The sequence below is a fragment of the Manis javanica genome, chromosome 6 (genome assembly GCF_040802235.1).
Source record: "Manis javanica isolate MJ-LG chromosome 6, MJ_LKY, whole genome shotgun sequence".
NCBI classification, from domain to species: Eukaryota; Metazoa; Chordata; class Mammalia; order Pholidota; family Manidae; genus Manis; species Manis javanica.
The window spans coordinates 17,853,453-17,880,478 of NC_133161.1; the positions used below are offsets into that span (position 1 = coordinate 17,853,453).

Here is a 27,026-nt window from a genome sequence, read left to right on the forward strand (position 1 = left end):
CCTCTGTACTCTATAGGGATTTTACAAATTTTGGATTATCAACATCTAATTTTTACCCATTGTTTTCATTACCTTCTGAACCGCGTCTTCTGCTATCACCTAATAACACTTTATTTAAGTATAACCGTATTTATTACTCATTTATTTTCCCCTCAGTGTTTCCACGTTCCCTCTGATCTATGGACATCTTCTGCGTGCTCTCCTTCTCTTTCCCCCAGTGGGCTAGCCCACGTGTCTCTCAGGACTTAGTTTCTAAGTGTCACTCCTCTAAAAGGCTTTCCTGACCCCCTACTGCTGGGTTATGCACCTGTTCTTTGCACTCCCATAGCCTCTGGGCCTGCCACCAAGTGCCCCGAGGCCTGCGCCGCCCGGACACCATCTCCCCGCTGTGGGAGGGCAGAGAGGAGCTTGCTCTGCCTGCTCACTGTGTGGGAACCGCCATGGGAATCCAAGCTTTTGGGGCTGAATGGAGTTCTCAGCTCAGCCAGAGTGGTGGCTCCTTCCCTGCCTGCGGTAGCACCCCCAGCCCGCCACACCCCAGTGAATCCCTAGCACCCAAACTGCCTTCCTTTCTCCACATACCTGTTTTTTTCCTCTTTCCTAGCAAGACATACGAATCATAAGGCAAGGACTTGTCCTTGTTCGTCTTACTTGTCCCCGTATTCCCAATGCCTGGCCCATTACTGGCATTCATTAACTATTTGTAACATGAGTGAGTAAATGAAACATGTGACTGTGATGAACTCCATTTTATGGATGACTATAAAAATGAGCAGTCCAAGGTCACAGAGCTGTCCCAGAACTAGACTAGAGGGGACCCGACTAGCGCAGGACTCCTGATTTCATACCATTCTGACTTCCCACCGTTAGGTTCTGAGAAGGCAAACTGTTTTTCAGATTATTCTGTAGTTTTAAAACAGGAGATTAGACTAGCTACCCATTTGACATATTTCATTTGTTCTTCACAAAAAACCGTGAGGTAGGTATTATTGTTTTTATTAGACAGACAGTGAAACTGAGGCACAGTATTGAAGTCATGGGACCAAGTAGCAATGCCAGGATGACTCCAAAGTCAATTCCTTCTAATACCACACTGCAGCCTCAAAAGCCTCGCCACTACAAAGTCAAAAACAAGTTTTTATCATTCATACCACTGTTTCCCTTCATTGATGACCAAGAATGATACTAGTAATTCTACACTAGTATATTTTAAGGTCTTAGCATATATTTAAATTGTATACTCAGCAAAGAGTATATTCCAAGAGAAGACTGTCAAAACAGCGTGACATTTGTTTTGTTGTATGAATACCCTGGCATTTCTTCACCCACCCTGGCAAGGACCTGAGACCCTCTGTCTATTGGTATCCTTGACAGTCAGCAAAGATAAATCAGCGACTTGGCATCCTGTGCCACACATTCTCCGCACAGCCTTTACACACTGAGGTGAATTTGCATTTCCCAACAAAGGAATGGAACACCAGAGATTTTTTTCAGAATTTCTTTAAGGAAGACAAAGCAAAGAAGCAATTTGAAGCTTCCAGGCAGGTAACTAAAGAGAAGGCTTCACTGATGTGGAGAACGTTATGTCAGGACCTGCAGCCACTGTGGACCTTTCTGTGAAGGAGGACCCAGGAGGGCCTGTGGTTTTTGAATCCTGTCATACAACTTTCATACACAGAAATGTTTGTTGCAAAATATGCTGCCTAAATATGAACATCTTAGAAAGGAACACTTTGGAGTGAAGGCAGTATTTCACTAAACTTAGAAAAAAATTACGCCAAATTCTGGACAAAGAAATTTACCTGGGCTATCATCACCTTCAATTCCCTTCCTCTCTCCTGTCTAAATATAATTTCAATCATAATTTGAACTTCCATGACTTTATTATTTACAAACCGATTTACTAGTAAACCATGGCCAATTAGTTAAATCATGGTTTGTGACGGGAGGAGTCATACTCCTATTAGTTTCACTTAACAGACAAAAAAATTGAATTAGAGATTAATCTCAGACTACAACAATGACCCTAAAAGTCTAAGAGGGAATTAGACATTCTAAAGGCCAATTCGTTGACCAGCTGTCATCAAGGAACCTAACAAACCGAGTCCACAGAGAGGAGGAAGAGATCAGAGGGGGAAAGAATCCGGAAGGCCAGGCCAAACAATGGAGTGTTAAAACAGCCAGGGAGACAGATCAGGAAGGAAGGTGTCCAAGAAAGCTAGCAGGTAGATGAGGAGGTAGACATTTTTTCAGTTTGATTCAGAGGCATGCAGATTTAGAATCTCAATTCCGGGTCATATTGCCTCAGGAAATAATGAACTTCTTATTATTGCAAATATGTAGGCAGAGGCTTGGCTATGAGTGCATCTCAATTCAAGCACATTGTAACACACTACACTGTTGGTAAGTGAACTCTTTAACAGGTACCCACAAAAGCCCGGTAATCCTAGGGCATTTGGAAGGCAAATTCAATTGGTCATAGTGCAAATATATGTTGATAAACTGATGGACACAATTTAAAGAAATCATCAAGACAGAAGATTCCAACACATACTGTGTCTGAGTATCCGAAGCCAGCAAGCCACTACTCCGCCCACTTTCCGGCAACTACACACCACGTTCTAACTCATGCCATCACCAGCTGCTACTGCTTCCTACTTGGTCTCCCTGCATCCAGCCTTCCCTCCCCAGGCCCGCTTCCAAACTGCCGACAGGGTGCACTTTCTACAGTGCAGCTGCGCTCATGATACCCCCTGCTGAGAGATCCTTCAGATCAGACCCCTGTTGAGTTTTCTAGTCTGGTCTTCTGCCATCTCCCTCCACACTTTAAGCTTAGCCATACCACAGGTTCTTTCAGTTAACCAAATAAGCCTGTTGTTCTTTCTGCCTGGAATGCACCCTGACTCAAGCTGCACATCCCTCTGGTCTTTACTTCTGTCACAGAGCTTCTTTACTTCCCTTATCATACCACCCATCAAACCCTCTCCTCAGACAGCATTTACCTGTCCAAATCCCATACTAGATTGTAAGCTACCAGGAGGACAAGACCCACGGCTGTTTTACATTTTATCACTTGCATGTGGCACATGGATGGTGCTCAGTAAACACTGATTGAATGAATAAGTGAACCATTCTACTAGTTTGTCCCATCTGTATAAACAGACATTAGACTGCATTTAGGTAGTTGTAGCTCATACCATCTCATTTAGCTACATAGCTGTGGTCTTTTACTTTACTGTATTACAGTGCTAAAAGTAAAATATAGTTAGTAGTCAATGCCATAAAAAAGGTGATAAAAATAGAGATTGCTATAAAATAGAGACCTAAGGAAGAAGAATAAGGCTTTTGTCTCATGACTATTCAGATCACTTTCAAGGCCTTAAATCTGGAAGACAAACAGGCATCCTGGTATTGTTCTATGATTCTCTCATTATCCAGACTTCTTCCAGGAAGCTACTGATTTGTGTGGTATTATTAAGGTTGGAAATAAATAGAGAGACTTTGAAGGCAGTAAATGTGTATCTCCAGGTTATTTATAACTAGTGCAGGTAAAGAAAGAACATGTAACCTATTTCTAAAACCAAGAACAAAAGGAAAATAAAAACCTAACACAAGAGCAAAATTTCTCAGCACACTGATATTTGTTATGCAACCAAGTTATGTTTTTAATTTTTACATACCTGAATATGTAACTTAGCATGTGAAAATTTGATTCAATGTCTTGGTTCTTGGGCCAACGCAATTTAAAAAGGAAGAGAAAATACCAAGAGAAAATGAAATAAATAGGAGGGAAAGAAAAGATTCAAGCAAATGGCTTAGAAAGTGCGTTTGCAAATACCTACATGTTCATGATGAGATGGTATTCATGCTTTTTTTCCATTGAATTAAAAATCTATAAAATTTATGTTGGATAGAGACTAAAATGAAAGAAAATCTAAACTTGCCCCTGAGGTTATTCTTTGGTTGTATCATTTGTTTTAATTCAAAAGTTGCTGTATGTAAAGTAGTACTATCTTACTTTCTTAACAGATGAAATTACTAGTTATCTACTACCCCTTTTTATCCAGTGATACGGTCTTTGATCCATGCCTTGATAGAATTCCTAGAATGACTTGCCACTGAACAAGCCCTGATCTCTGCCTCCATGAGGATGCCAATGAACTAGCTGGACAATGTTTCTGAGCCTATAAGGGAGGTAGGTTAGTGAGTGAGCAATTAGTAGTGGGTCAGGAAGGAGTGTGTTTCCATTTGCCACTACTTCCATCCAGAAAAGAAAAATAGCAGTGGCAGTGAGGTAGGGCAGGGACATGGGACAATCACAATTAATTTCTCCTGCCTATGATGAAAAATCCCAAAATATAACTAGTATAGTAAAAACAGGAGGGACTCCATCTTATGACTAAGATTCCTTTTTAAAAATCAGGGAGTTGGAAGGTAAGACTCCTAACACATTTTATGGTAATCAACCAATAACCTACCCTATCTTAAGGCAGGGCAAACAGTCCTAAATTCCTTGCATAAAGTTTACCTTACAGAATATCTAGAGGAAAGATTATGGATATTGACATAATGTCTCTCACTGGAGACAGACATCATGAGACCACATGTCAAGCCTACGTGCCCCCCTTCCATTCCACCTGCCCTTTGCCCCCATTCTTGAAAGCCTGAAAAGACAAAATCCTCAGCCCTTAAGAGTGCCTCCTGAGGTTGCCTGCACTCGCCTTTCTTCAGGTGTGTATGTTGCCTTAAATAAAGCCTTCTTTGATGCTCAACTTGTTGCATTTTGTCTCTTGCATTTCCAAGCCTCTTAGGAGGTTAATAAGAGACCCTTTTCCCAGTGGTAAGACTTTGCTATTTGTTATTTCAGTCAATTTTCTAGACTTAAGCACAGGTGTTTTCTCTCTCTGTTCTACTTCAGACAAGTAGGGAAGGGGTACTGAGATCTCTGATTCGGGCTTGCAAGTTACCGTTGCCTAGGAAATGGGGAGAGGGCTGCAGCTGTACCATCATGCTCTTTAGTAGCCTGCCCCCAAATTTTCTTTCTTTGTCTTTGGGACATTCTCAGAACATAATCGCATTCCATCCAGTGCTCTGCGCCCCCCTCAAATCCTAGAGTGGTAGGGCCTTAGTTCCCATGCCATGCAGATTCAAGTGGACACTGGATGCCACGTGACCCTGGCTTCAGGAGTTGACGACGGATCTGCCCTACACTGAGCAGGAGTTCAATGAGCTTCCCTTCCACCCGCCACCGCCACCGCCCCCCCCCCCCCCCCCTGTCCTTCCTCTCTCTCTGCTGCCTGGGCAGCTGCTGTCATTTGCTGCTACTCTCACTTTAATGAATTCCTTCCTTACCTATACTCCTCCAAACTGTTTGAGAATTCTTTCTCAGTCAGAGTCAAGAACCCTCCCCTGTCCAGGCTGAGGTTTCACCTAGTGCGCAGGGAGAGACCTCCCCAGATGCAGCTGCCTGACAACAGCAGCAATAATAGTACGAGCATGACGCTAATGTTAGGATTTTGTTTTGCCTTCTTGTGCCTCCACATGAATAGTACACACACGACTTAAAGGTCTAAGTTCCCCCACAAGATTACAAATGTCATTAAGGCAAGGACCTCATCAATCTTGTTCCCACTGTATCTGCAGAGCCTTGCACATGGAAGGAACTCAATAAATATGTATTGAAAAAATCAATGAACAAATGAGTAAATCCATGAATCTCTCCATATATCCATTAGTGGAAGCTGGGAAAAATTACCTGTGCTTCTTATCACACTAACTTCCCATTAAATATTGCACAAAATACCATTAATTCATTCATACATTTACTCAATCAGTTAGCATTCGTTTAACAAATATTTATCATACACCTATTAAGAGCCTGGCTGAAGGGCCCCCACCAGTAAGATGGCAAACTTCCGGCTTCTCTTCGGGGGTCCTCGGTTCCCACCGGCGCCACCTGAAGCCCAATCACCTCTCGCCCCCCTCCAAATCCCAGCACCTAGCCAACAGCCACCAGCCCCGTAGAAGTGACACCTCAATCAATTCATGCCCCTTCCTATATAACCCAGCACCTTTCCCTAATAAAGTGGAATTCTCCGGTGAATTGCTGCTGTGTGTCGCTCCTTTCCTTTCATTGGTGCCGAAACCCAGGAGACGGGACACCCCAACTGGGCCCCGTCTTCCCCCCGACACCAGCAGCAGCTTGCCCTCGTCCTCTTTTTCCGGCGCTGGCTCATCACACTCACCACTCCTCTCTGGCCTTTAGGTAAGTTTTCCCCCTGGAGTGGGCCACTCTTCCCCGAGCTATCGCAGTGCCATTGACTGTGATCCTCTGGCAAGGCTCTGACGCTCGGGGACGAGGAGGGAACTCTCCCCACCTCTGGCCTTCACGGCTGCGGCGGACCCTCAGGCCCCCCTCCAAAAGCCATAAATCCCCGCCTCAGGCCTTCACGGCTGCGGCAGACCCTCAGGCCCCACTGCAACAGCCATAAATCCCCACCTCAGACCTTCACGGCTGCGGCAGACCCTCAGGCCCCCCTCCAACAGCCATAAATCCCTGCCTCAGGCCTTCACGGCTGCGGCAGACCCTCAGGCCTCCCCTCCAACAGCCATAAACGAGGTGACTCCTTTGCGGATGAGAACACTCCCTTTCTCCCCCCCCTCCTCCTTCTGTTCCGTCCGCTGAAATCTGTTCTGTCTGCCGAAAATTCCTAGCGCTAGGTACCTCATGACTCCGGCACTCTGCCTTCTTAGGAAAGTCTGGGTGACGACCCACACTTCCTAAGAAATTCTGACTTGTATACGAGTTTCCGCAAACCACCAAGGATCATCGGGGACACTCTTTGTCTCCTTGCGGTCTGCTTCCAGTCCGAGGATCTCCGTTCGTCTTCCCCTGTTTGTCTCCTTCTCTGTCCTTTATCCATGGGAGCCTCCTCATCCCTCCCTGAAAGTTCACCTCTTGAATGCCTGCTCAAGCATCTGGCTACCCTCTCCCTGACGCCTGATATAAAACCAAAACTTCTCCGTAAATACTGCTCCCAAGATTAGCCAACATACCCCCCTAGACAATAACAACCAATGGCCTGCAGGGGGAACTCTTGATCCTAACATCACTCATGATCTTTTTAACTACTGCCAGCGCCTGAAAAAATGGAAGGAGATTCCTTATATCGAAGCTTTCTGCCTCCTCCTCCCCCAGCCCCCTCCCAAGTTCTCCTAGCCTGCAAGCTGCTGCCCCCACAGAAGCCTCCCGTTCACTCCCTTTCCCTTCTTCTCCTACAACAGCCCTTCTCCCTTCCTCCCCCACCATCTCCTCCCCCATCTCACCTCCTCCACCTTCGTCCCCCGCAGATTAAGCCTGAGCCTTTCAGCCCCCCTTTAACTAGGTCCCAGGGGCCTCCTCCGTCTTTCCCCTCATCACCTGTTTCTCCCCTGTTGGGGACCGCCTTTGTCTTCTCACATGTTTGTAGGGACAATGGGAAAGCACCTTCCCCCATGTCTGAACGCAGCATGGGAAAGCACAAGCTAGAGAACAACCAGTGCAGTCCTTGGAAGTTATCTGTCCACAAAAACATATCTTGTCCTCGAAGATGAGCCAAGACTCCTCACTCTGAAAATAGGGAGACCTTGAAGATGTGTAGAAACACCACCCCTGCTTCTAGCTATGCCCTTTCCCCACTTGCCGATGTGGCAGGAATGGAGAACAAAGAACATTCTGTTTACGCATTCCATAAGCAACTAACTGGAGCCCTGCTGTAGCTCAGTTGGTAGAGCATGGGACTCTTAACCTCAGAGTCATGAGTTCAAGCCCAACTGGAGCGGCAGAGGCAAGCAGCTGGGCTGCTAACTGGCAACGCATGGGAGCATCAGCCCTCCCAGTTCTTTCTATCTTTCTTAATTTTCTTTGCCCCCCTTCCACACTTCAAGACCTGCTCGACTAGGCGTGGCTAGACTGTGTCACTCCCCCACAGACTGAGCCAGAACCCTTCAGTCCCCCTCAGACTCGGTACTGAAGGCCTCCCAAAATTATTGACCCCCCTCCAGGATGTAGCTTAGACAGACTCACTCAAGCCCTATTACGGTATACCAGCCTTGACCCAGAAACGCCTGACAGAAGACATGTCCTTATGACATACTTCCTAGCTCAAAGCTACCCCGACATTAAAGCTAAACTCAAAAAGTTAGAACAGGGCCCCGCTACCCCACAGACTGAGATCCTAACAGTGGCCTTTAAAGTCTTCCATAACCGGGAAGAGGAGAAAGAGCGCCGTAAACAAAAGGCTGATCAGGCCAATTTCCAAATGTTGGCCCAGCTGATAAAACCACAACCTGGGCGCCCCTCTACAAACAAGCCCCCCCACAAGAGCTTGTTTCAAGTGCGGAAAAGAGGGACATTAGTCAAGGGTGTGCCCCTCCCCCAGATCTCCTACCACCCCATGCCCCAGATGCCACAAAAAGGGCCACTGGGGGTCTGATTGCCCAACCACCCAAAGGGGAGGCTGGACGAACAACCCCCATCCTAAGCCCGCCGTAGTGGGACTGGCAGAGGAAGATTGACGGGGCCCGGGCGCTTCTTGCCCAATCATTTCCATCACCAAACAGGAGCCCAGGGTTACTTTAATAGTAGACGGCCGCCCCATCTCCTTCCTCCTAGATACAGGAGCCACCTTCTCAGTCTTGCGGGAATACCGGGGCCCTACCACGCCTGCCATTACTCCTATAGTCGGGGTAGGAAGTAAACAGACTTTCCCATTAAACGCCCCCCCCCTTTTATGCACAATCCTAGAGAATCCCATACCTTTCTCCCACTCCTTCCTGGTTATGCCCCAGTGTCCCATCCCTTTACTAGGACGAGACATCCTTTCCCTCCTCCATGTTTCCATAACTATATCCACTCCCACAGCCCCCAGTACTCCCTTTCTGATGGCTGTCATAGCCAACGACGCCCCCTCTACCCAATGAAAGCTCCGGTTCTGCCCTCATACACCCTGTAAATCCCAAAGTTTGGGACATTACAAGCCCCTCCATGGCCCTATGTCCCCCTGCCTCTATCAAATTACGTGACCCCTCTCAGTATATCTGTCAGGTCCAATACCCCCTAACCACTTCAGCCCTCGTAGGCCTCCAACCCATCATTCAAGATCTCTTGAACAAAAATTACCTCAGACCCACTCACTCCCCATTTAATACCCCCATATTAGCTGTTAAAAAAACCAACGGATCTTTCTGCCTTGTCCAAGACCTTCACCTTATCAACATGGCCGTTGTCCCTATACATCCCTTAGTTCCAAATCCATACACCCTTTTATCACAGATCCCTGCCTTGGCCTCCCACTTCTCAGTCCTAGATCTCAAGGACGCATTTTTTTCTATCCCTCTGGACCCCTCCTCCCAAGATTTTTTTGCCTTCACCTGGACGGACCCATACACAAGACATTCTGAACAGCTCACTTGGACAGTTTTGCTACAAGGCTTCCGAGATAGTCCCCATATTTTTAGACAGGTCCTAGCTCAGGATCTCAAACAGTTTCATCATGATCACTCTGAGTCCACCTTATTACAATACATGGACAATCTTCTACTCTGCAGTCCCTCGTGGGAACAGTCTCAACTTGACACTGCCTCCCTACTTAACCTTCCAGCTTCCAGAAGTTACCGAGTATCCCCCATCAAAGCTCAAATCTCTTCCCCTTCTGTCACTTACCTTGGATTCCTTCTATCTCAACAAAGAAAGTCCATTACCTTAGACAGAAAATGGCTCCTCTCTGACCTGCCCGTTCCCAAAACCAAGACAGAAATCCTTTCCTTTCTAGGCCTGGCTAGGTATTTTAGAGCGTGGATCCCTAACTTCTCCCTGTTGGCAAGACCCCTATACGACCTCAGCAAGGGCCCCCCTAAAGAACCATTATCCTCCTCACCCCGACACTCCTTCATTAAGCTCCGTCAAGCCCTTGTGGAAGCCCCAGCTCTCCATCTTCCTGATTTGTCAAAGCCCTTCTCATTATACATTCATGAGAGGTCCAGTCAAGCTCTAGGAGTCCTAGGCCAATATTATGGTCCATCCTTTGCCCCAGTAGCTTATCTCTCCAAGCAATTAGACCCCACAGTTCAGAGATGGGCCCCCTGCCTATGAGCATTAGCCGCTAGGCAGCTCTTGCAGAAGGCAGCTCATAAACTGACATTCAGGGCGCCCCTTACCATTCTGTCCCCGCATCACCTAAAAGATCTCTTAACCTACAAAAGTTTACAGACTCTCCCTCCCTCCAGACTCCTGACCTTACTGTCCTCTTTCCTCCAAAATCCTGTTCACCCCCCTTTGCCATCCATACCCGAATCATGACATTTTCCTCCTTTACTGCTCTCTTGCTTTTTTTCCTCATTCCTATTGTCTTCCCCACCACCCCAGCCTCCTTTGCATGGCGATTCAAAGTCAGACAGACTTACACACAGCATCAAACAAAAGTTACTGCCCTCATTGCCACACCAGCCTGCCCTCTAAAAAGCTGCTCTGAGCCTTTATATCTCCACTTTCCTCCCTCCACCGAAGTGTTCACTAGCAGCTACCCTTATTCTCCCTACCTCTGCTTCCTCTATGACCAAAAACAAGCCTATTGCAGGCGATGGCCAGACACCTACGGGAGATGTCCCTACTGGTCTTGCACCATTCACTACATGAGTAACTTCCAGTACCCACAGTATTACTCCTCCAACCGTTTCATGAAATATCCCAACGGCTCATTCTCCTTATCAATCCCAGATCCCGGGGACTCTTGATGAGCTGCCAGAGTCCCAGCCTCAGTTTACTATGGGGGGGTGTCCTCGACCCCCCACAGTACCCTTCATATCTCTCAAAAGTATGTTCCCTCTCATTCCCAGATCTCTCAAGTTGCATCAGATATCAGACATTCCGAAAAAGTCATTATCCAAACTCTTGACGGCGCCTCTTCATCTTCTTATCCCTGCCTCTCTTCCCATTTCTCCTACTCTTCGTTACAGCTCATTCAGGACACCACCATCTTTCTCAACCACACCCTTAACACCGCCAATTGTTTCTTGTGCGCATCACTACAGCACCCACTGCTGGCCACCGTGCCCCTTAATATTTCCAACTACTCCTTCCATGCAGAAAGACAACCCCTCTGCCCCCTGGCAGACATACCCCTATAAGAACCAGAATACGCAGATAATCTCACCATCCACCACTGTGTAGGCCCAACTCCACCCCCCTCCAGCGAACTTCACTGCCTCCCAACTCCAGCACACCCTGCATTCTCGTCACCCTAATCCCACAGCTTACACTTTACAGCATGGCAGAATTCCTTGAGCTCCAACCTCCCTTGCCCTTGCACACAAAAAGGGCTGCTTTCCTTCCCATCATGGTCGGTATCTCTTTGATCACCTCAGCCATTGGGGCAGGGTTTTCGGGAGAAGCCTTGAGTCACTCTCTATGGGCAGTTAGAGATCTCAACGCCAAACTTGAGGGAGCCCTGATATCCACTGCCGATTCCCTGGCCTCTCTCCAAAGACAGGTCACTTCGCTAGCTAAGGTCACCCTTCAAAACCGGCGGGCCTTAGATTTGCTTACAGCCGAGAAGGGCGGCACCTGCATCTTCCTCCGGGAAGAGTGCTATTACATCAACGAATCCGGCATTGTAGAAACTGACATCACCAAACTCACCGACCTTGCCTCCAGCCTCCACTCTGCTTCCAATTCCAACCCATTCTCTTCAATACTAACAAACCCCCTCCTCACCTAGCTCTGGCCCATTGCAGGCCCCATAATAGTCATTATTCTTGCCTGTCTCTTCTTACGCTGTATAATAAAGTTCATCAAATCCCAAGTCAGAAAAATCTCTAATCAAGCTTTCAACCAGCTTTTACTCAGGAACTACCAGCTTCTGGCCACAGAAGATCCCTCACCCTCATGTGACCTCCTCACCACACGCTGAGATGGACCCCTCTCTCCACTGGAAACTGTTCCTGGAAACAATGGCCACAGACGCCTGGCTCCTGACACCCATATCCTCTTGGCACCATTGGAATCAACAGGTCCTCAACCTATGGTTACAGGGAACCTTCATTGATTTCCAACCTGAAGAAGTCCACACTTACTCGTCCTTACTGTGGGGAGTCCTATCAACCCTCTCCTCCCAATCCTCAAGCCCTCACTCCCTTCTCCGCCCCTGTTCAGCAGGAAGCAGCTAGAGAGAAAGCAACGTCCACAACCCCATAGAGGAGAAAGGGGGGAATGAAGGGCCCCCACCAGTAAGATGGCGAACTACCTGCTTCTCTTTGGGGTCCTCGGTTCCCGCCGGCGCCACCTGAAGCCCAATCACCTCTCTTCCCCCTCCCAATCCCAGCACCTAGCCACCAGCCACCAGCCCCGTAGAAGTGACACCTCAATCAATTCATGCCCCTTCCTATATAACCCAGCACCTTTCCCTAATAAAGCGGAATTCTCTGGTGAATTGCTGCTGTGTATCACTCCTTTCCTTTCACTGGCCCTCCGCTGAACATTGAGAACTCCATGGTAAGTAGAGCTGACATTGGTCCCTACCCTCACTGGGCTACAGATGAGCAGGGAAAAGAGGCATCAAGTCAAGCAATCACAAGCATGATGTATAAGCATTCTAATGCGGGGAAAACAGGATAAAATGAAGACCAACAGTTGGGGAGCCTAGTGTCCAGGTGAGAACGTAGTGGCGGACTGGATCACAGTCTTGGCGATGAGTTAATAAACACCTCGAAGAACTCATTCAAAGCAGCATGCCTCGGCAGTGTATAACACAGACAAACATGAAGGGCTAGGCTACCAACCATTTGCAACATAATTAAAGGAATTCTAATCAGAGAAAAGCCTTGGTTCTTCTCACTTTGTTTTGTTAAAAGATTCCAGGTTAGCACATTAGCACAATAGTCAGGACATACGCTTTTGCCCTAGTTTGACTTTCCATTCACTGAGTTCCACTTTTCTTTTAAAACAGACTCAGTACCCCTATATAAGCATAATAGCACTCCATATATTTTTATTCTAATATTAAGTTCTCATTTATTTTTGTTACTTCAGGATGCTTAAAATATATTAATGAATAAATTATTCTATAATCCTAGTATTTGTATGCTAGAGTTGTCCTAATGAGGGACGTAATTTTAGGTATCTAAATAAATGGAGTGGTTTAAAATAGTATTCACATTGTTTGAACATGTGTAGCTTAAGGGAAGGAGCTTTTCTGTGATGGTATTAGAAAATAATGTGCATTTATTTTGTCTATTGTCCTATGTGTATTTGTAGTCACATCCTCAGCTCACTGACAAAAATCACTAATCTAAAAGTAATTTCTTTGTCATACATGCAAATAAAAGAAGAAACTAGTTTAGAAGACCTCAGTGATAGATCTGATTCCTGGAAACCGTTAGAAAGTCTGTAAATCCAGCTGAAGATTTTTTTGGATGGTTCTATGGTTCTAGATTTGGGATATGTTCCTCTATTTTAACTGGGTCATTAAGAAATCACACAGCAAAATATCTGCTCCAGAAAAATGAAAGTGTACTGAATGCTAAGCTGAGGGAAAGGATAAACTTAAGCTGTCATTTCTCTTTGCTTCCTCCTGAAATACGGCTCAAGAAAGGGAGACCTGTGTGGAGATAGGGCAGCTGAGCTGCTGTCAGCACGAGTTCTGGCAGAGACAAGGAAAGGCTGTCACCTGCCCCCAGACCAGCCCATTGCACATGACAACATTGTGATTTGTCCTATCACACTGCATGCCAAGATGAGCCTGCATTCCAATACCACTATACTTTATTAAAACTCGTGTATCTTCAAGCCTTGAAGAAAGATTCCTGCTGTTGCTGAATTAAGTTAAACGTTTGGAGGATTAGAGTAAAAAACATAGTGTATATCACAGTGTAATAAATGGCAAAGAAGCTGATAAACGTGCTTTGTACATTTTTCAACTTGCTTAAAATTAATAACCCATATTAGCAATAGCCAACATTTTACAGCCTTACCAGCCAGTAATCAAACTTACCCATATCTGAAGTAAGTGCTAAAGTGCCTGCAGAGGCGGTGAGCCAGTTCTCGTTTACCACAAGCTTCAGGCCCAGCTAATATCAGCATGGGGTAAGGTGCGTCCAGACTGGGAAGAGTGCTGTAACACAGGGCAGAGTCAGAGACGGGCCTATCCTGGTCAGACACACAGCGTGGTAACTGCATCCAGCGTTTAAGGTGTCTCTGTCGCAATCACAATTAACTCAATAATTGAGCACTTGCTATATGTAGGCATTGGATAGCAGCAGCAGCTTGGTCTTACTTTCCAGAAGCAAGCTGGTTATACTATGCCGAAAATAATATTTAAAGCATAGATAAGTAAAATCCAAATATACGTAAACCTATTAACAATTTCTTAAAAAGAAAAATACGGTAAGCTATATTAGTTCTTGGTTGATAAAAAGTATTCTTCCAAGGACTTCAAAATGAAAGAAATGCCCTAGACCACCCTCTGAGAATTAAACTTTAGTAGCCACACCTCTTGAATCAGAATATAGATATGCAAAGAAACTGGTAATACACTAAAATTTACATGAGCAATGACTTTGTGCTGAGCACCATTCCAGAATTCTCTAGCTAATTAACATGTTTCTCTTATTATCCCCACTTAACACACAAACTAAAGAACAGAGAGGTTAATTAACTTCCTGAAAGTAAAAGCCAGTTAAGTCCCAGCTGATAGATGAATTTAGGCATGGCTCTGGGCCGGAAAGACTGGACTAATAATTTCATAAGATCTCCTATAACATGCTGAGCAGAAGTGTTGAGATTCCACTCATGACACAAATCATAGAAACGCAGAATAAAATATAATATTTCAAAAATACATGGCTGAGGTATAGCTTCTATGAAGAATGGAGGCAGTGGCAGGGTAGTTTTTCAATCTCTGAAAGCCTATGTAAGAACAGAAAAACTTGAGAGCAAAAACCCATGGATAACTTGCATAATAAAATGAGATGAAAAGTCTCTTCACAAACAACACACCCCAAAACTTTCACAGCCTTGGACTCTGTGCTTGAGGAAGAAAGAGGAAGCAGTGCCCGAGAACAAGGGAACCCCAAGATGGCCCCTGGGAATTGCTGGTACGCAGGTAGGCTGAACTTGTGCAGGTACAACCTGTACACGAATGTTCATAATGGCTGTGTTTGCAATAACCAAAAAGTGGAATCAGCCCAGATGTCAAGAGACGAATGGTTAAACTACCTGTGGTGCACACATACCAAGAAATACTCAGCAATAAAAAGGATTGAACTATTGATACATCCAAGTACTTTGACGAATTTCCAGGGAATCAAGCTAAGGGAAAAAAATAAAGGCAATCCCAAAATGTTATATACTATATGATTCCATGCACATAGCATTCCTGAAATGACATCACAGAGAGACAGGGAACAGATTATTCGTAGCCCGGAGTTAGGGAAGATGAGAAGGAAAGAGGTGACAATGACTGTAAAAGGGAAGCATAGGGATCCTTGTGACCAAACTCTCCTGTATCTTGGCTGTAGTGTTGCTCATATGAATCTACACATGTGGTAACATTGTGGAGAACTAAATGCCTACAAGAGTATAGGGAAAACTGACAAAATCTGGTAAGGTTGATGGATTGTATCAATGTCAATGTTCTGGTTTTGATATTCTGCTATAGCTGCGCAAGATATACCATTGGAGGAAACTAGGTGAAAAATATATAGAATTTCTCTGTATTATTTCCTACACCTCCATGTGAATCTAAAGCTATCTCAAAATTTCAAGAAGTTTAAATAATTAAAGAGAAAATAATTTGAGAGGAAGTAAAAATATTGAAGATAGGCAAAGGAAATCTTCCTGAAAAAGAAAACTGAAGGAAGAGAACAAATATTAAAGACCGTAATTCAAGAAAACCTCCCTGTAATAAAAATATAAAACAAAACTGTACACTGAAAGAGCACAGAGCCCACCTGAGACTGACTACTGGCCCAGAATGACTAATGTCAAGGCAGTCCATTAAAATTACTGGACTTTAAAGAAAAAAAAAATTGTTCTCTAGAAAAAGAGAACACATGACTTAGAAGCGAAAGAAAATTAAATGGTCATCAGATTTTTGACAGCAATGTTTTGTATCAAAAGAAAATAGAGCAACATCTTTACTATATTCAAGGAAACAAGTGTAAGACATGACTTTACATATAACATAAATGACTTTCAAATACAAAGTTTTATAAATAGTATCAACTTGTAAGAGTTCAAGGGATACTGATATCATAGCCCTTAAGGAATCTACTAGAGAACAAGCTTCATACGACCAAAATGACTCAAGAGACATCAATATAAGGTCTGGTGCTGAGCAACAAATATGCAGTTATCCACAGATACAAGAATAAATGACAGCAAAGGAGAAAGTATAATATGTGCTGGCTACATATTCTGACAATATAAATATAGCACACTATTTTTAAGATGGGGTGATTGACACTTATATGAAATATATACAATAGACAAATTCATAGAGACAAAGGTAGATTAAAAGTTACCAGGGACTGGGAGTAGCAAGGAATGGGAAATTACTGCTTAATGGTTACAGAATTTTTTTGGAAATAGATGATGATTACCGTTCACAACACTGTGAATATAATTAATGCCACTGAACTGTACACATGGGTAAAATAGAAAATTTTATGTTATATGTATTTTACCAGAATGAAAGAATGGTGGGGGGTATTAATGGGAAGAGAATAAGCAAGATACAGTTTTAATGTTTCCAGTAATCATGCTGGTGGTAGGAATGGTATTGGTATTCTGATCCTGATACTGTTGTGGTATAATATGGGATTTTAAAAAAATAATTATGGGATGTTCTAAATCCATCTTCCTCTGTGTCCCTGGTGTGGGAGAAAAGGAAGATACAAATATAATAAAGAAAAAGTTAAGTAAATGCTCAACTATAGTCTTGAAATTGAATTATAAGTATCAATATGAATTCAGCAGATATTCTGTCATCTATCTATAGAAAGATAGATCTATCTAGATACAGATTAGATACATATTAACAGATTGGACAGCTGTAGATAGATAGGTACAAATAGATAAACAGGATAGAGAGATTAGATAGATGGATGGATGGATGGGTGGGTGGGTTAGAGGGAGGGAGGAAAAATATATATTGTCCTTGATGTCCACTAAAAGGCCTAGAGGCAATGACCCACCCAGCAGTAATGATTACGTCCAGCACCCAGACTGGGACTGGGGAATCCATTTCTTGCTAAAACAAACCATGGCTTCTTGGAGAATGGCTGATTCCAAAGTTTGGACAGGACTTGTACAATACGGGCCTGGAGAACCTCGTCATACCAGAGAGCGAGAAAGCCATCGTAACTTCCAGCTCACAGTCAAGGTTCTGCTGTGTCATTTTAATATTGTATCCTCACCCCAATCAAACCAGGAGAGGGGACAGTGATTCCCCAATAATGCAGCATTACAGTCCCACAGTCAAGAATCAGGGTTCCTCTCCGGGAGCTGCCAGAGAGCTGGGTACCAGCCCAAGGCGGGAAAGGCAATGTCAGGCCTGCTCCACCTCCATGAGTCTTTCACAGTGAACACTGCCCCATCCTGGAGCACCCAGAGCTGCTGGGCCGTTTGCTCTTGTTTTCCCCACAGCCAGAAATGATCAAGAAATATGCATTTATCAGACACTGCTGTGAATTTCTTTGATACATATTTTTATATAAATTTACCCCAAAGCAGGAAACAACTAGCAATATCTCATAAACTAGAAAAGAAATACAATGAGGACATAAATGCCCTTCTTTTAAATCAAATGTGCTTTTCCAGATATATGCAAATAAATGATAAATCATTTCACCTAGAGGGCTACCATAAATATATAAAACTGTCAATGCCTATATTATTAAATTACATGTAAAACATCATGTCCTGCATGCAAAATAAAACATTTTGCTCTCTGTGGGAAACCAATCCTGTGGAGCACAGGGACAAATACCACATGAGGAAGGGAAGCCATTTAAAACCGAGAGATTTTACAAGTATTTTTAAAATGCCTTTGGGTATTGATAGAATTTCTGTATTATACTTGTAGCATAAATGGCCATCTGCTGCAACAGATTGTTTAAGAAGAAATGGAGAAACCGTGGTAAATCTGACTTCAAACTTAGAGGTGAGAGACGCTTTTCATGTGTTCAACCAAGCTGGGTGACCCACAAGCTCAGTGCAATCACTGTAAAGATTATTTCAGGTTTCCCTTAGGCTGGCTGGGCTTCCTTCTAGGGACTCTGTAATAATCTGCATCCACAGATGTTCTTTGAGCAGGGGTATCTCGCATTCACTCACAGCTAAGGAGAAATTTGCAAGGGATAGAAATCACAAGTCTCTGCTGAGGAGGCTGAGGTCTCTGGTTCTCTCCTATAGCATAAAAATTGACAAATTATTATTTTTTATTTCACTGACCTGTGTCACAGGGTAGCTACCATTCAAGGGGCTAGATGAAAGAAGGGAAATGAAGCCACTCATTGCCACACTTGGGGAAACACCAACAAGTGAGCTCCATATTCAAGCATGTGATGATCAGCGCTATAACCGAGACAACATAGCCTTTCAAATGAAGATCTGATCCTTTCCGTCAGAGAAAATGAGAAAGGAATGGGTCACACAATAGAGGGCCAAGAATAATGATGAGGATGTCCTGTGCTTGCCACTCTGAGGTCCACCTTGTGGATCCCTACTGAATACCTGTCAAAGATCCTCTGTGGCTGCATCACGCTGTTGACAACGTGGGTCAGGTGATCTTGGGCTGCAACCACTTCTGGGGGAGGGTCATATTTATTCACTGCTGCAACCTTTTCCAGAATAAGAAATGCAAAAGGAAAACAAAGTTTGTCTCTAGAAAGAAGGCTTATTTTTTCTTCAATGAAATATTCTAGACATGCAACCAGGTATAGAAAATAATGTAATGAACACTCAGGAATCTTTGTGCTTAGTCTTCATGTCTACTCTGACTTTCTTAAAACCTGAATAATGATAATTATTCTAAAACATTGAACTAGAGCTCGTTGCTCCTCTACTCCTTTGTACTCTCTGATTTGGGAGGGCAAAAGTGACAACAAAAACAAACTTCCAAAGTCCAAGACTACTTTTAATACAGTAAACATGCCAACTTTCAGTATGAAAAGAAGGAATAAAATTCATAGCTCTAGATTCCAGGTAGTTGATATCACAAAATTTTTGTCTCATCCCATCTCACCAAGAACTACTGTGATTATCTCAAGTTCTACTCCAAACTCCTCCTCTTTCAGCATAACTTTTTCTGTTCAAAGAAATGGACCTTTCCTCATAATGTACAATTCTTTATCCCCCATCTTTGTCATCCCTCTAAATGCATTATCTTCATCTACCACACCTTTACTTAATATAAGGCTTTAAAATGTATTCCCTTTGCAAAATGATAATGGGGAAGAGAAACCTAAGAAGTGCCTTTAAGTGTGAGAATAGTAACAAACTAGCATAACTATTTTTTTTGGCATAACTATTTTTAACCAAGATTTCAGAAGGTATTTATGAAATGGAGTATCTGCCTCTCTACATATTTACACTTGTTTTCATTCCAATCTCAAACTTGCATCCAGTGTAAGAAATGCCTCATTAGTGGAGATTTCATCAGTCATGAAAGCAAAACAAAATCGCTAGCATGGTTGTGGTGGGGGAGGTAGGTGCTTGCGCTCAAGGTCTGGTTACTCCAGAATTGTGTGTCCAGAGGAATGATTATCTTAAGGAGCAGAATTAAGGATTTAGGATCTCAGAACAGTGGTTTATTGGAGTGTTTTTTGATTATATGGTACAAAGTAATTAAAATACTTTTCATTATTAAATGAATTTTTAGAGTGATATGGAATCACATACCCTCCAACTATAATATTTTCCAAATTCAGAAACTGCTATATGCTACCAGCCTATAGAAAGAGTGCTGCTTCCACTCCCCACCCACCAATCTTTCACCCACCAATCTTTCATGGTACTAATAGAAGGCCTTTTTGCTGCATTAGTGTTGATGCTCAGCTTTGCAGGTTCAACACCAATTAGGAAACAGTCCCTAAATAAATAAATAATGAATAAGTGACAAAGTGTGTCACTTATTAACTATATTGGTCCTGCAGTAGGCAGCATGAACTCATAAACACATGAGACCATATGATTACATACCTTTTCTTCCACTTTAATCTTCTTCTGATCTAATTCTGTTAATCGTAGTAGCATAAAAATTACGAAGAACCAATATTCAGATTTTTCCTATTTGAAATAGCAAGAGGACTAATCAGTTGCTTTCCTTTTCCCAAATTCACAAGCACCAGCATTCTGTCATGACTATAGGTCTGTCACCTACCACCTGTCATCCACACACCCTCACAGGTCTCTACATTTTCACCATTACCAGTCCCCTTATATTAACAACTCAAATGCAGGCTGCTCCTTGTAACTTAGAAAGCTCTTCAAATGTGTAATTTGGAGATTTGGATTAAAGATGGTGGTGTGAGAGGAGAGACAGAGGCTTCCTCCTAAAACTGGATACAATTAGAAAATTTAACTGGCACAACTAATCCTGAGAGAGCAACAGGAAAGAGGACAGCATCAGACTGCACACACCTGGAGAAAAGAGCAGACCTCACTGAATGGGGTAACGTACCAGAGCTGTGGCTCCGCGGGACCTGAGCCCCTCCCCCACCCCAGCTCACCTGCAGGAGGAAGAGAAACAAAGCAGGGAGGGAGTGGAAGGCCTGGGACTGCTGAATACCTAGCTCCAGAGATCTGCTCTGGGAGCACAAACCTACATTTCATGGTGCTTTCTTGAGACTCGCATGACTACTGGGTTGGAAAGTTAATACAGGCAGAGTTCCTGGGGAGATTGGGATTCTGGCTGCTTGTGGAAAGCAGGGATACATATCTGGCTGCTCTGGGACAAAAACTTATACCTGTGTAACCAGCCCACTGGCTCAGGCAGTGGAGACAGGCACAGCAGCCGGGAGGCGGGGACCAGCTCTTTCCTACCCCAAGTACTGCTCCCCTGCATTGTACTACTGCAAGTACTACTCCCCCCCGACATTGCTTCAGGGGCTCAGCAGCTCCAGAATAGAGCTTCTGGACACTAGAGGGCGCCATATACAAACCTGAAATGCCAAAGGAACCTTGTCCAGAGTAAAATTGTTAATACAACTCCCGAGAAAGATTTAAATGATATGGACCTTCCTGAAAGGGAGTTCAAAATAAAAATCATTAACATCCTAATGGAGGTATGGAAAGACATCCAAGAACTCAGGAATGGATTCAGGTCAGAGATCCAATTGTTAAAGAACACGATGGAGGGTATTAACAGCAGGTCGGATACGGTGGAGGAGGCAATAAATGAAATAGAAAGTAGAGAAGAGGAATACAAAGAAGCTGAGGCACAGAGAGAAAAAAGGATCTCTAAAAATGAAAGAATATTGAGAGAACTGTGTGACCAACCCAAGCAGAACAACATTCGCATTATAGGGATACCAGAAGAAGAAGAGAGAGAGAAAGGGATAGAAAGTGTCTTTGAGGAGGTAGTTGCTGAAAACTTCCCCAATCTGGGGAAGGAGATAGTCTCTCAGGCCATGAAGATCCACACATCCCCCAGCACAAGGGACCCAAGGAAGACAACACCAAGACACATAGTAATTAAAATGGGAAAGATCAAGGATAAGGACAGACTGTTAAAAGCAGCCAGAGGCAGAAATAAGATCACATACAAAGGAAAGCCCATCAGACTAACATCAGACTTCTCAGCAGAAACCTTACAGGCCAGAAGGGAGTGGCATGATATACTTAATGCCATGAAGCAGAAGGGCTTGGAACCAAGATTACTTTATCTGGCAAGATTATCATTTAAATTTGAAGGAGGGATTAAACAATTTCCAGATAAGCAAAAGCTGAGAGAGTTTACCTCCCACAAACCATCTCTGCAGTCTATTTTGGAGGGACTGCTATAGATGGAAGTGTTCCTAGGGTTGGATAGCTGTCACCAGAGGTAGTAAAATCACGGTAGGGAGGGTGGAGCAGTTGATTGTGAGGCAAATGCAAAATTAAATTGACTATCCCCAAGGTCAATCAAGGGATAGAGAAAAAGTATAGAATTTGATACCTAATATATAAAGAATGAAGGAGGAAGAAAAAGGAGGAGAAATAGAAAAGAACCTTTAGATTGTGTTTGTAACAGCATACTAAGTGAGTTAAGTTAGACTCTTAGACAGTAAGGAAAGTAAACTGGAACCTTTGGTAACCACGAATCTAAAGCCTGAAATGGCAATACGTACATTCCTATCAATAATCACCCTAAATGTAAATGGACTGAATGCACCAATCAAAAGACATATAGTCACTGAATGGATAAAAAAATAAGACCCATCTATATGCTGCTTACAAGAGACTTACCTCAAATCCAAAGACATGCACAGACTAAAAGTCAAGGGATGGAAAAAGATATTTCATGCAAACAATAGGGAGAAAAAAGCAGGAGTTGCAGTACTAGTATCAGACAAAATGGACTTCAAAACAAAGAAAGTAACAAAAGATAAAGAAGGACATTACATAATGATAAAGGGCTCAGTCCAACAAGAAGATATAACCATTATAAATATATATGCACCCAACACAGGAGCACCAGCATATGTGAAATCAATACTAACAGAACTAAAGGAGGAAATAGACTGCAATGCATCCATTTTAGGAGACTTCAACACACCATTCACTCCAAAGGACAGATCCACCAGACAGAAAATAAGTAAGGACACAGAGGCACTGAACAACACACTAGAACGGATGGACCTAATAGACATCTATAGAACTCTACACCCAAAAGCAACAGAATACACATTCTTCTCAAGTGCACATGGAACATTCTCCAGAATAGACCATATACCAGGCCACAAAAAAGGCCTCAGTAAATTAAAAAAGATTGAAATCCTACCAACCAACTTTTCAGACCACAAAGGTGTAAAACTAGAAATAAATTGTACCAAGAAAGCAAAAAGGCTCACAAACACATGGAGGCTTAACAACATGCTTCTAAATAGTCAATGGATCAACAACCAAATTAAAATGGAGATACAGCAATATATGGAAATAAATGACAATAATAACACAAAGCCCCAACTTCTGTGGGACACAACAAAAGCAGTCTTAAGAGGAAAGTATATAGCAATCCAGGTGTATTTAAGGAAGGAAGAACAAACCCAAATGAATAGTCTAATGTCACAATTATCAAAATTGGAAAAAGAAGAACAAATGAGGCCTAAAGTCAGCAGAAGGAGGGACATAATAAAGATCAGAGAAGAAATAAACAAAATTGAGAAGAATAAAACAATAGAAAAAATCAATGAAACCAAGAGCTGGTTCTTTGAGAAAATAAACAGAATAGATAAGACTCTAGCCAGACTTATTAAGAGAAAAAGAGAATCAACACACATCTACAGAATCAGAAATGAGAAAGGAAACATCATGATGGACCCAACAGAAATACAAAGAATTATTAGAGACTACTCTGAAAACCTATATGCTAAGAAGCTGGAAAACCTAGAAGAAATGGACAACTTCCTGGAAAAATAAAACCTTCCAAGACTGACCAAGGAAGAAACACAAAATCTAAGCAAACCAATTACCAGCAAAGAAATTAAAGTGGTAATCAAAAAACTACCCAAGAAAAAAACCCCTGGGCCAGATGGATTTACCTCGGAATTTTATCAGACATACAGAGAAGATATAATACCCATTCTCCTTAAAGTTTTCCAAAAAATAGAAGAGGAGGGAATACTCCCAAACTCATTCTATGAAGCCAACATCACCCTAATACCAAAACCAGGCAAAGACCCCACCAAAAAAGAAAACTACAGACCAATATCCCTGATGAACGTAGATGCAAAAATACTGAACAAAATATTAGCAAACCGAATTCAAAAATATATCAAAAGGATCATACACCATGACCAAGTGGGATTCATCCCAGGGATGCAAGGATGGTACAACATTCGAAAATCCATCAACATCATCCACCACATCAACAAAAAGAAAGACAAAAACCACACGATCATCTCCATAGTTGCTGAAAAAGCATTTGACAAAATTCAACATCCATTCATGATAAAAACTCTCAGCAAAATGGGTATAGAGGGCAAGTACCTCAACATAATAAAGGCCATATATGATAAACCCACAGCCAACATCATACTGAACAGTGAGAAGCTGAAAGCTTTTCCTCTGAGATTGGAAACAAGACAGGGCTGCCCACTCTCCCCACTGTTGTTTAACATAGTACTGGAGGTCCTAGCCACGGCAATTAGACAAAACAAAGAAATACAAGGAATCCAGATTGGTAAAGAAGAAGTTAAACTGTCACTATTTGCAGATGACATGATATTGTACATAAAAAAACCCTAAAGACTCCCCTCCAAAACTACTAGAACTGATATCGGAATACAGCAAAGTTGCAGGATACAAAATTAACACACAGAAATCTGTGGCTTTCCTATACACTAACAATGAACTAATAGAAAGAGAAATCAGGAAAACAATTCCATTCACAATTGCATCAAGAAGAATAAAATACCTAGGAATAAACCTAACCAAAGAAGTGAAAGACCTATACCCTGAAAACTCTTAAGAGAAATTAAAGAGGACACTAACAAATGGAAACTCATCCCATACTCTTGGCTAGGAAGAATTAATATCTTCTTGATCAATATGGTCTAAATGGCCATCCTGCCCAAAGCAATATACAGATTTGATGCAATCCCTATCAAATTACCAACAACATTCTCCAACGAACTGGAACAATTAATTCAAAAATTCATATGGTAACACCAAAGACCCTGAATGGCCAAAGCAATCCTGAGAAAGAAGAATAAAGTGGGGGGGGATCTCATTCCCCAACTTCAAGCTCTACTACAAAGCCATAGTAATCAAGACAATTTGGTACTGCACAAGAACAGAGCCACAGACCAGTGGAACAGACTAGAGACTCCAGACATTAATCCAAACATATACGGTCAATTAATATTTGATAAAGGAGCCATGGACATACAATGGCAAAATGACAGTCTCTTCAACAGATGGTGCTGGCAAAACTGGACAGCTACATGTAGGAGAATGAAACTGGACCATTGTCTAACCCCATATACAAAAGTAAATTCAGAATGGATCAAAGACCTGAATGTAAGTCGTGAAACCATAAAACTCTTAGAAAAAAGCATAGGCAAAAATCTCTTGGACATGAACATTAGTGACTTCTTCACGAATATATCTCCCCGGGCAAGGAAAACAACAGCAAAAATGAACAAGTGGGACTATATCAAGCTGAAAAGCTTCTGTACAGCAAAGGACACCATCAATAGAACAAAAAGGTACCCAACAGTATGGGAGAATATTTTCATAAATGACAGATCCGATAAAGGCTTGACATCCAAAATACATAAAGAGCTCACGCACTTCAACAAACAAAAAGCAAATAATCCGATTAAAAAGTGGGCAGAGGAGCTGAACAGACAGTTTTCCAAAGAAGAAACTCAGATGGCCAACAGACACATGAAAAGATGCTCCACATCGCTAGTTATCAGAGAAATGCAAATTAAAACCACAATGAGATATCACCTCACACCAGTAAGGATGGCTACCATCTAAAAGACAAACAACAACAAATGTTGGCGAGGTTGTGGAGAAAAGGGAACCCTCCTACACTGCTGGTGGGAATGTGAATTAGTTCAACCATTGTGGAAAGCAATATGGAGGTTCCTCAAAATGCTCGAAATAGACTTACCATTTGACCCAGGAATTCCACTTCTAGGAATTTACCCTAAGGATGCAGCACTCCAGTTTGAAAAAGACAGATGCACCCCTATGTTTATTGCAGCACTATTTATAATAGCCAAGAAATGGAAGCAACCTAAGTGTCCATCAGCAGATGAATGGATAAAGAAGATGTGGTACATATACACAATGGAATATTACTCAGCCATAAGAAGAAAACAAATCCTACAATTTGCAACAACATGGATGGAGCTGGAGGGTATTATGCTCAGTGAAAGACAAATACCAAATGATTTCACTCATCTGTGGTGTATAAGAACAAAAGAAAAACTGAAGGAACAAAACAGCAGCAGAATCACAGAACCCAAGAATGGACTAAGAGTTACCAAAGGGAAAGAGACTGGGGAGAATGGGAGGGTAGGGATGGATAAGGGCAGGGAAGAAGAAAGGGGGTATAATGATTAGCATGTATAATGTGGGGGGTAGGGGAAAGGGGAGGGCTTTGCAACACAGAAAACACAAGTAGTGATTCTACAACATCTTACTATGCTGATGGACAGTGACTGTAATGGGGTGTGGGGGGGCACTTGGGGTAGGGGAGAGCCTAGCAAACATAATGTTCTTCATGTAATTGCAGATTAATGATAACAAAATTAAAAAAAACTGTTTGTTTTCTTAAAAAAATGTGTAATTTATTTAATTTCCCTGTGAGATAAGCAGGAAGGTACAATTATCTTCATTTCTTTTTTTTTTTTTGCTATTATTAATATACAGTTACTTGAGCAACATTGTGGTTATTAGATTCCCCCCATTATCAAGTCACTGTCCATAAGTGTAGTAAGATGCTATAGAGTCACTACTTGTCTTCTCTGTGCTATCCTGCCTTCCCTGTGCTCCCCCCTACATTATGTGTGCTAATCGTAATGCCCCTTATTCCCCTTCTCCCTCCTTTCCCACCCAACCTCCCCAGTCCCTTTCCCTTTGGTAACTTTTCATTTCTAAAGAGAAAAACAACTAAGCCTCAGAGGGGTGAAACACTTCATCTAAGACTCCAAGGCCAGTGAGTCACACTCTATCTTTTAACTCTAAAGGGTTTCATTATTGCAAATAATGGAACATTATTTCTTTTTACTTTGTATTTGGATTAATTTTTATCACTTACTATGAATTTGTTTCA

General features: G+C 42.7%; 1 protein-coding gene across 3 annotated transcripts in view; it reads right to left on the reverse strand.

The window, feature by feature from the left end:
* LRGUK (leucine rich repeats and guanylate kinase domain containing) overlaps window positions 1–27,026 on the reverse strand; it is a 137,438-nt gene that overhangs the window by 74,056 nt on the left and 36,356 nt on the right. For all 3 annotated transcript variants that reach the window (XM_073238443.1, XM_073238444.1, XM_073238445.1), the window contains exons 9-11: window positions 20,237–20,323; window positions 18,770–18,876; window positions 14,028–14,147 (exon numbers count right to left, since the gene is read on the reverse strand). In XM_073238443.1, coding sequence (XP_073094544.1) covers window positions 14,028–14,147; window positions 18,770–18,876; window positions 20,237–20,323 — 314 coding nt within the window. The remainder of the gene's footprint in view (window positions 1–14,027; window positions 14,148–18,769; window positions 18,877–20,236; window positions 20,324–27,026) is intronic.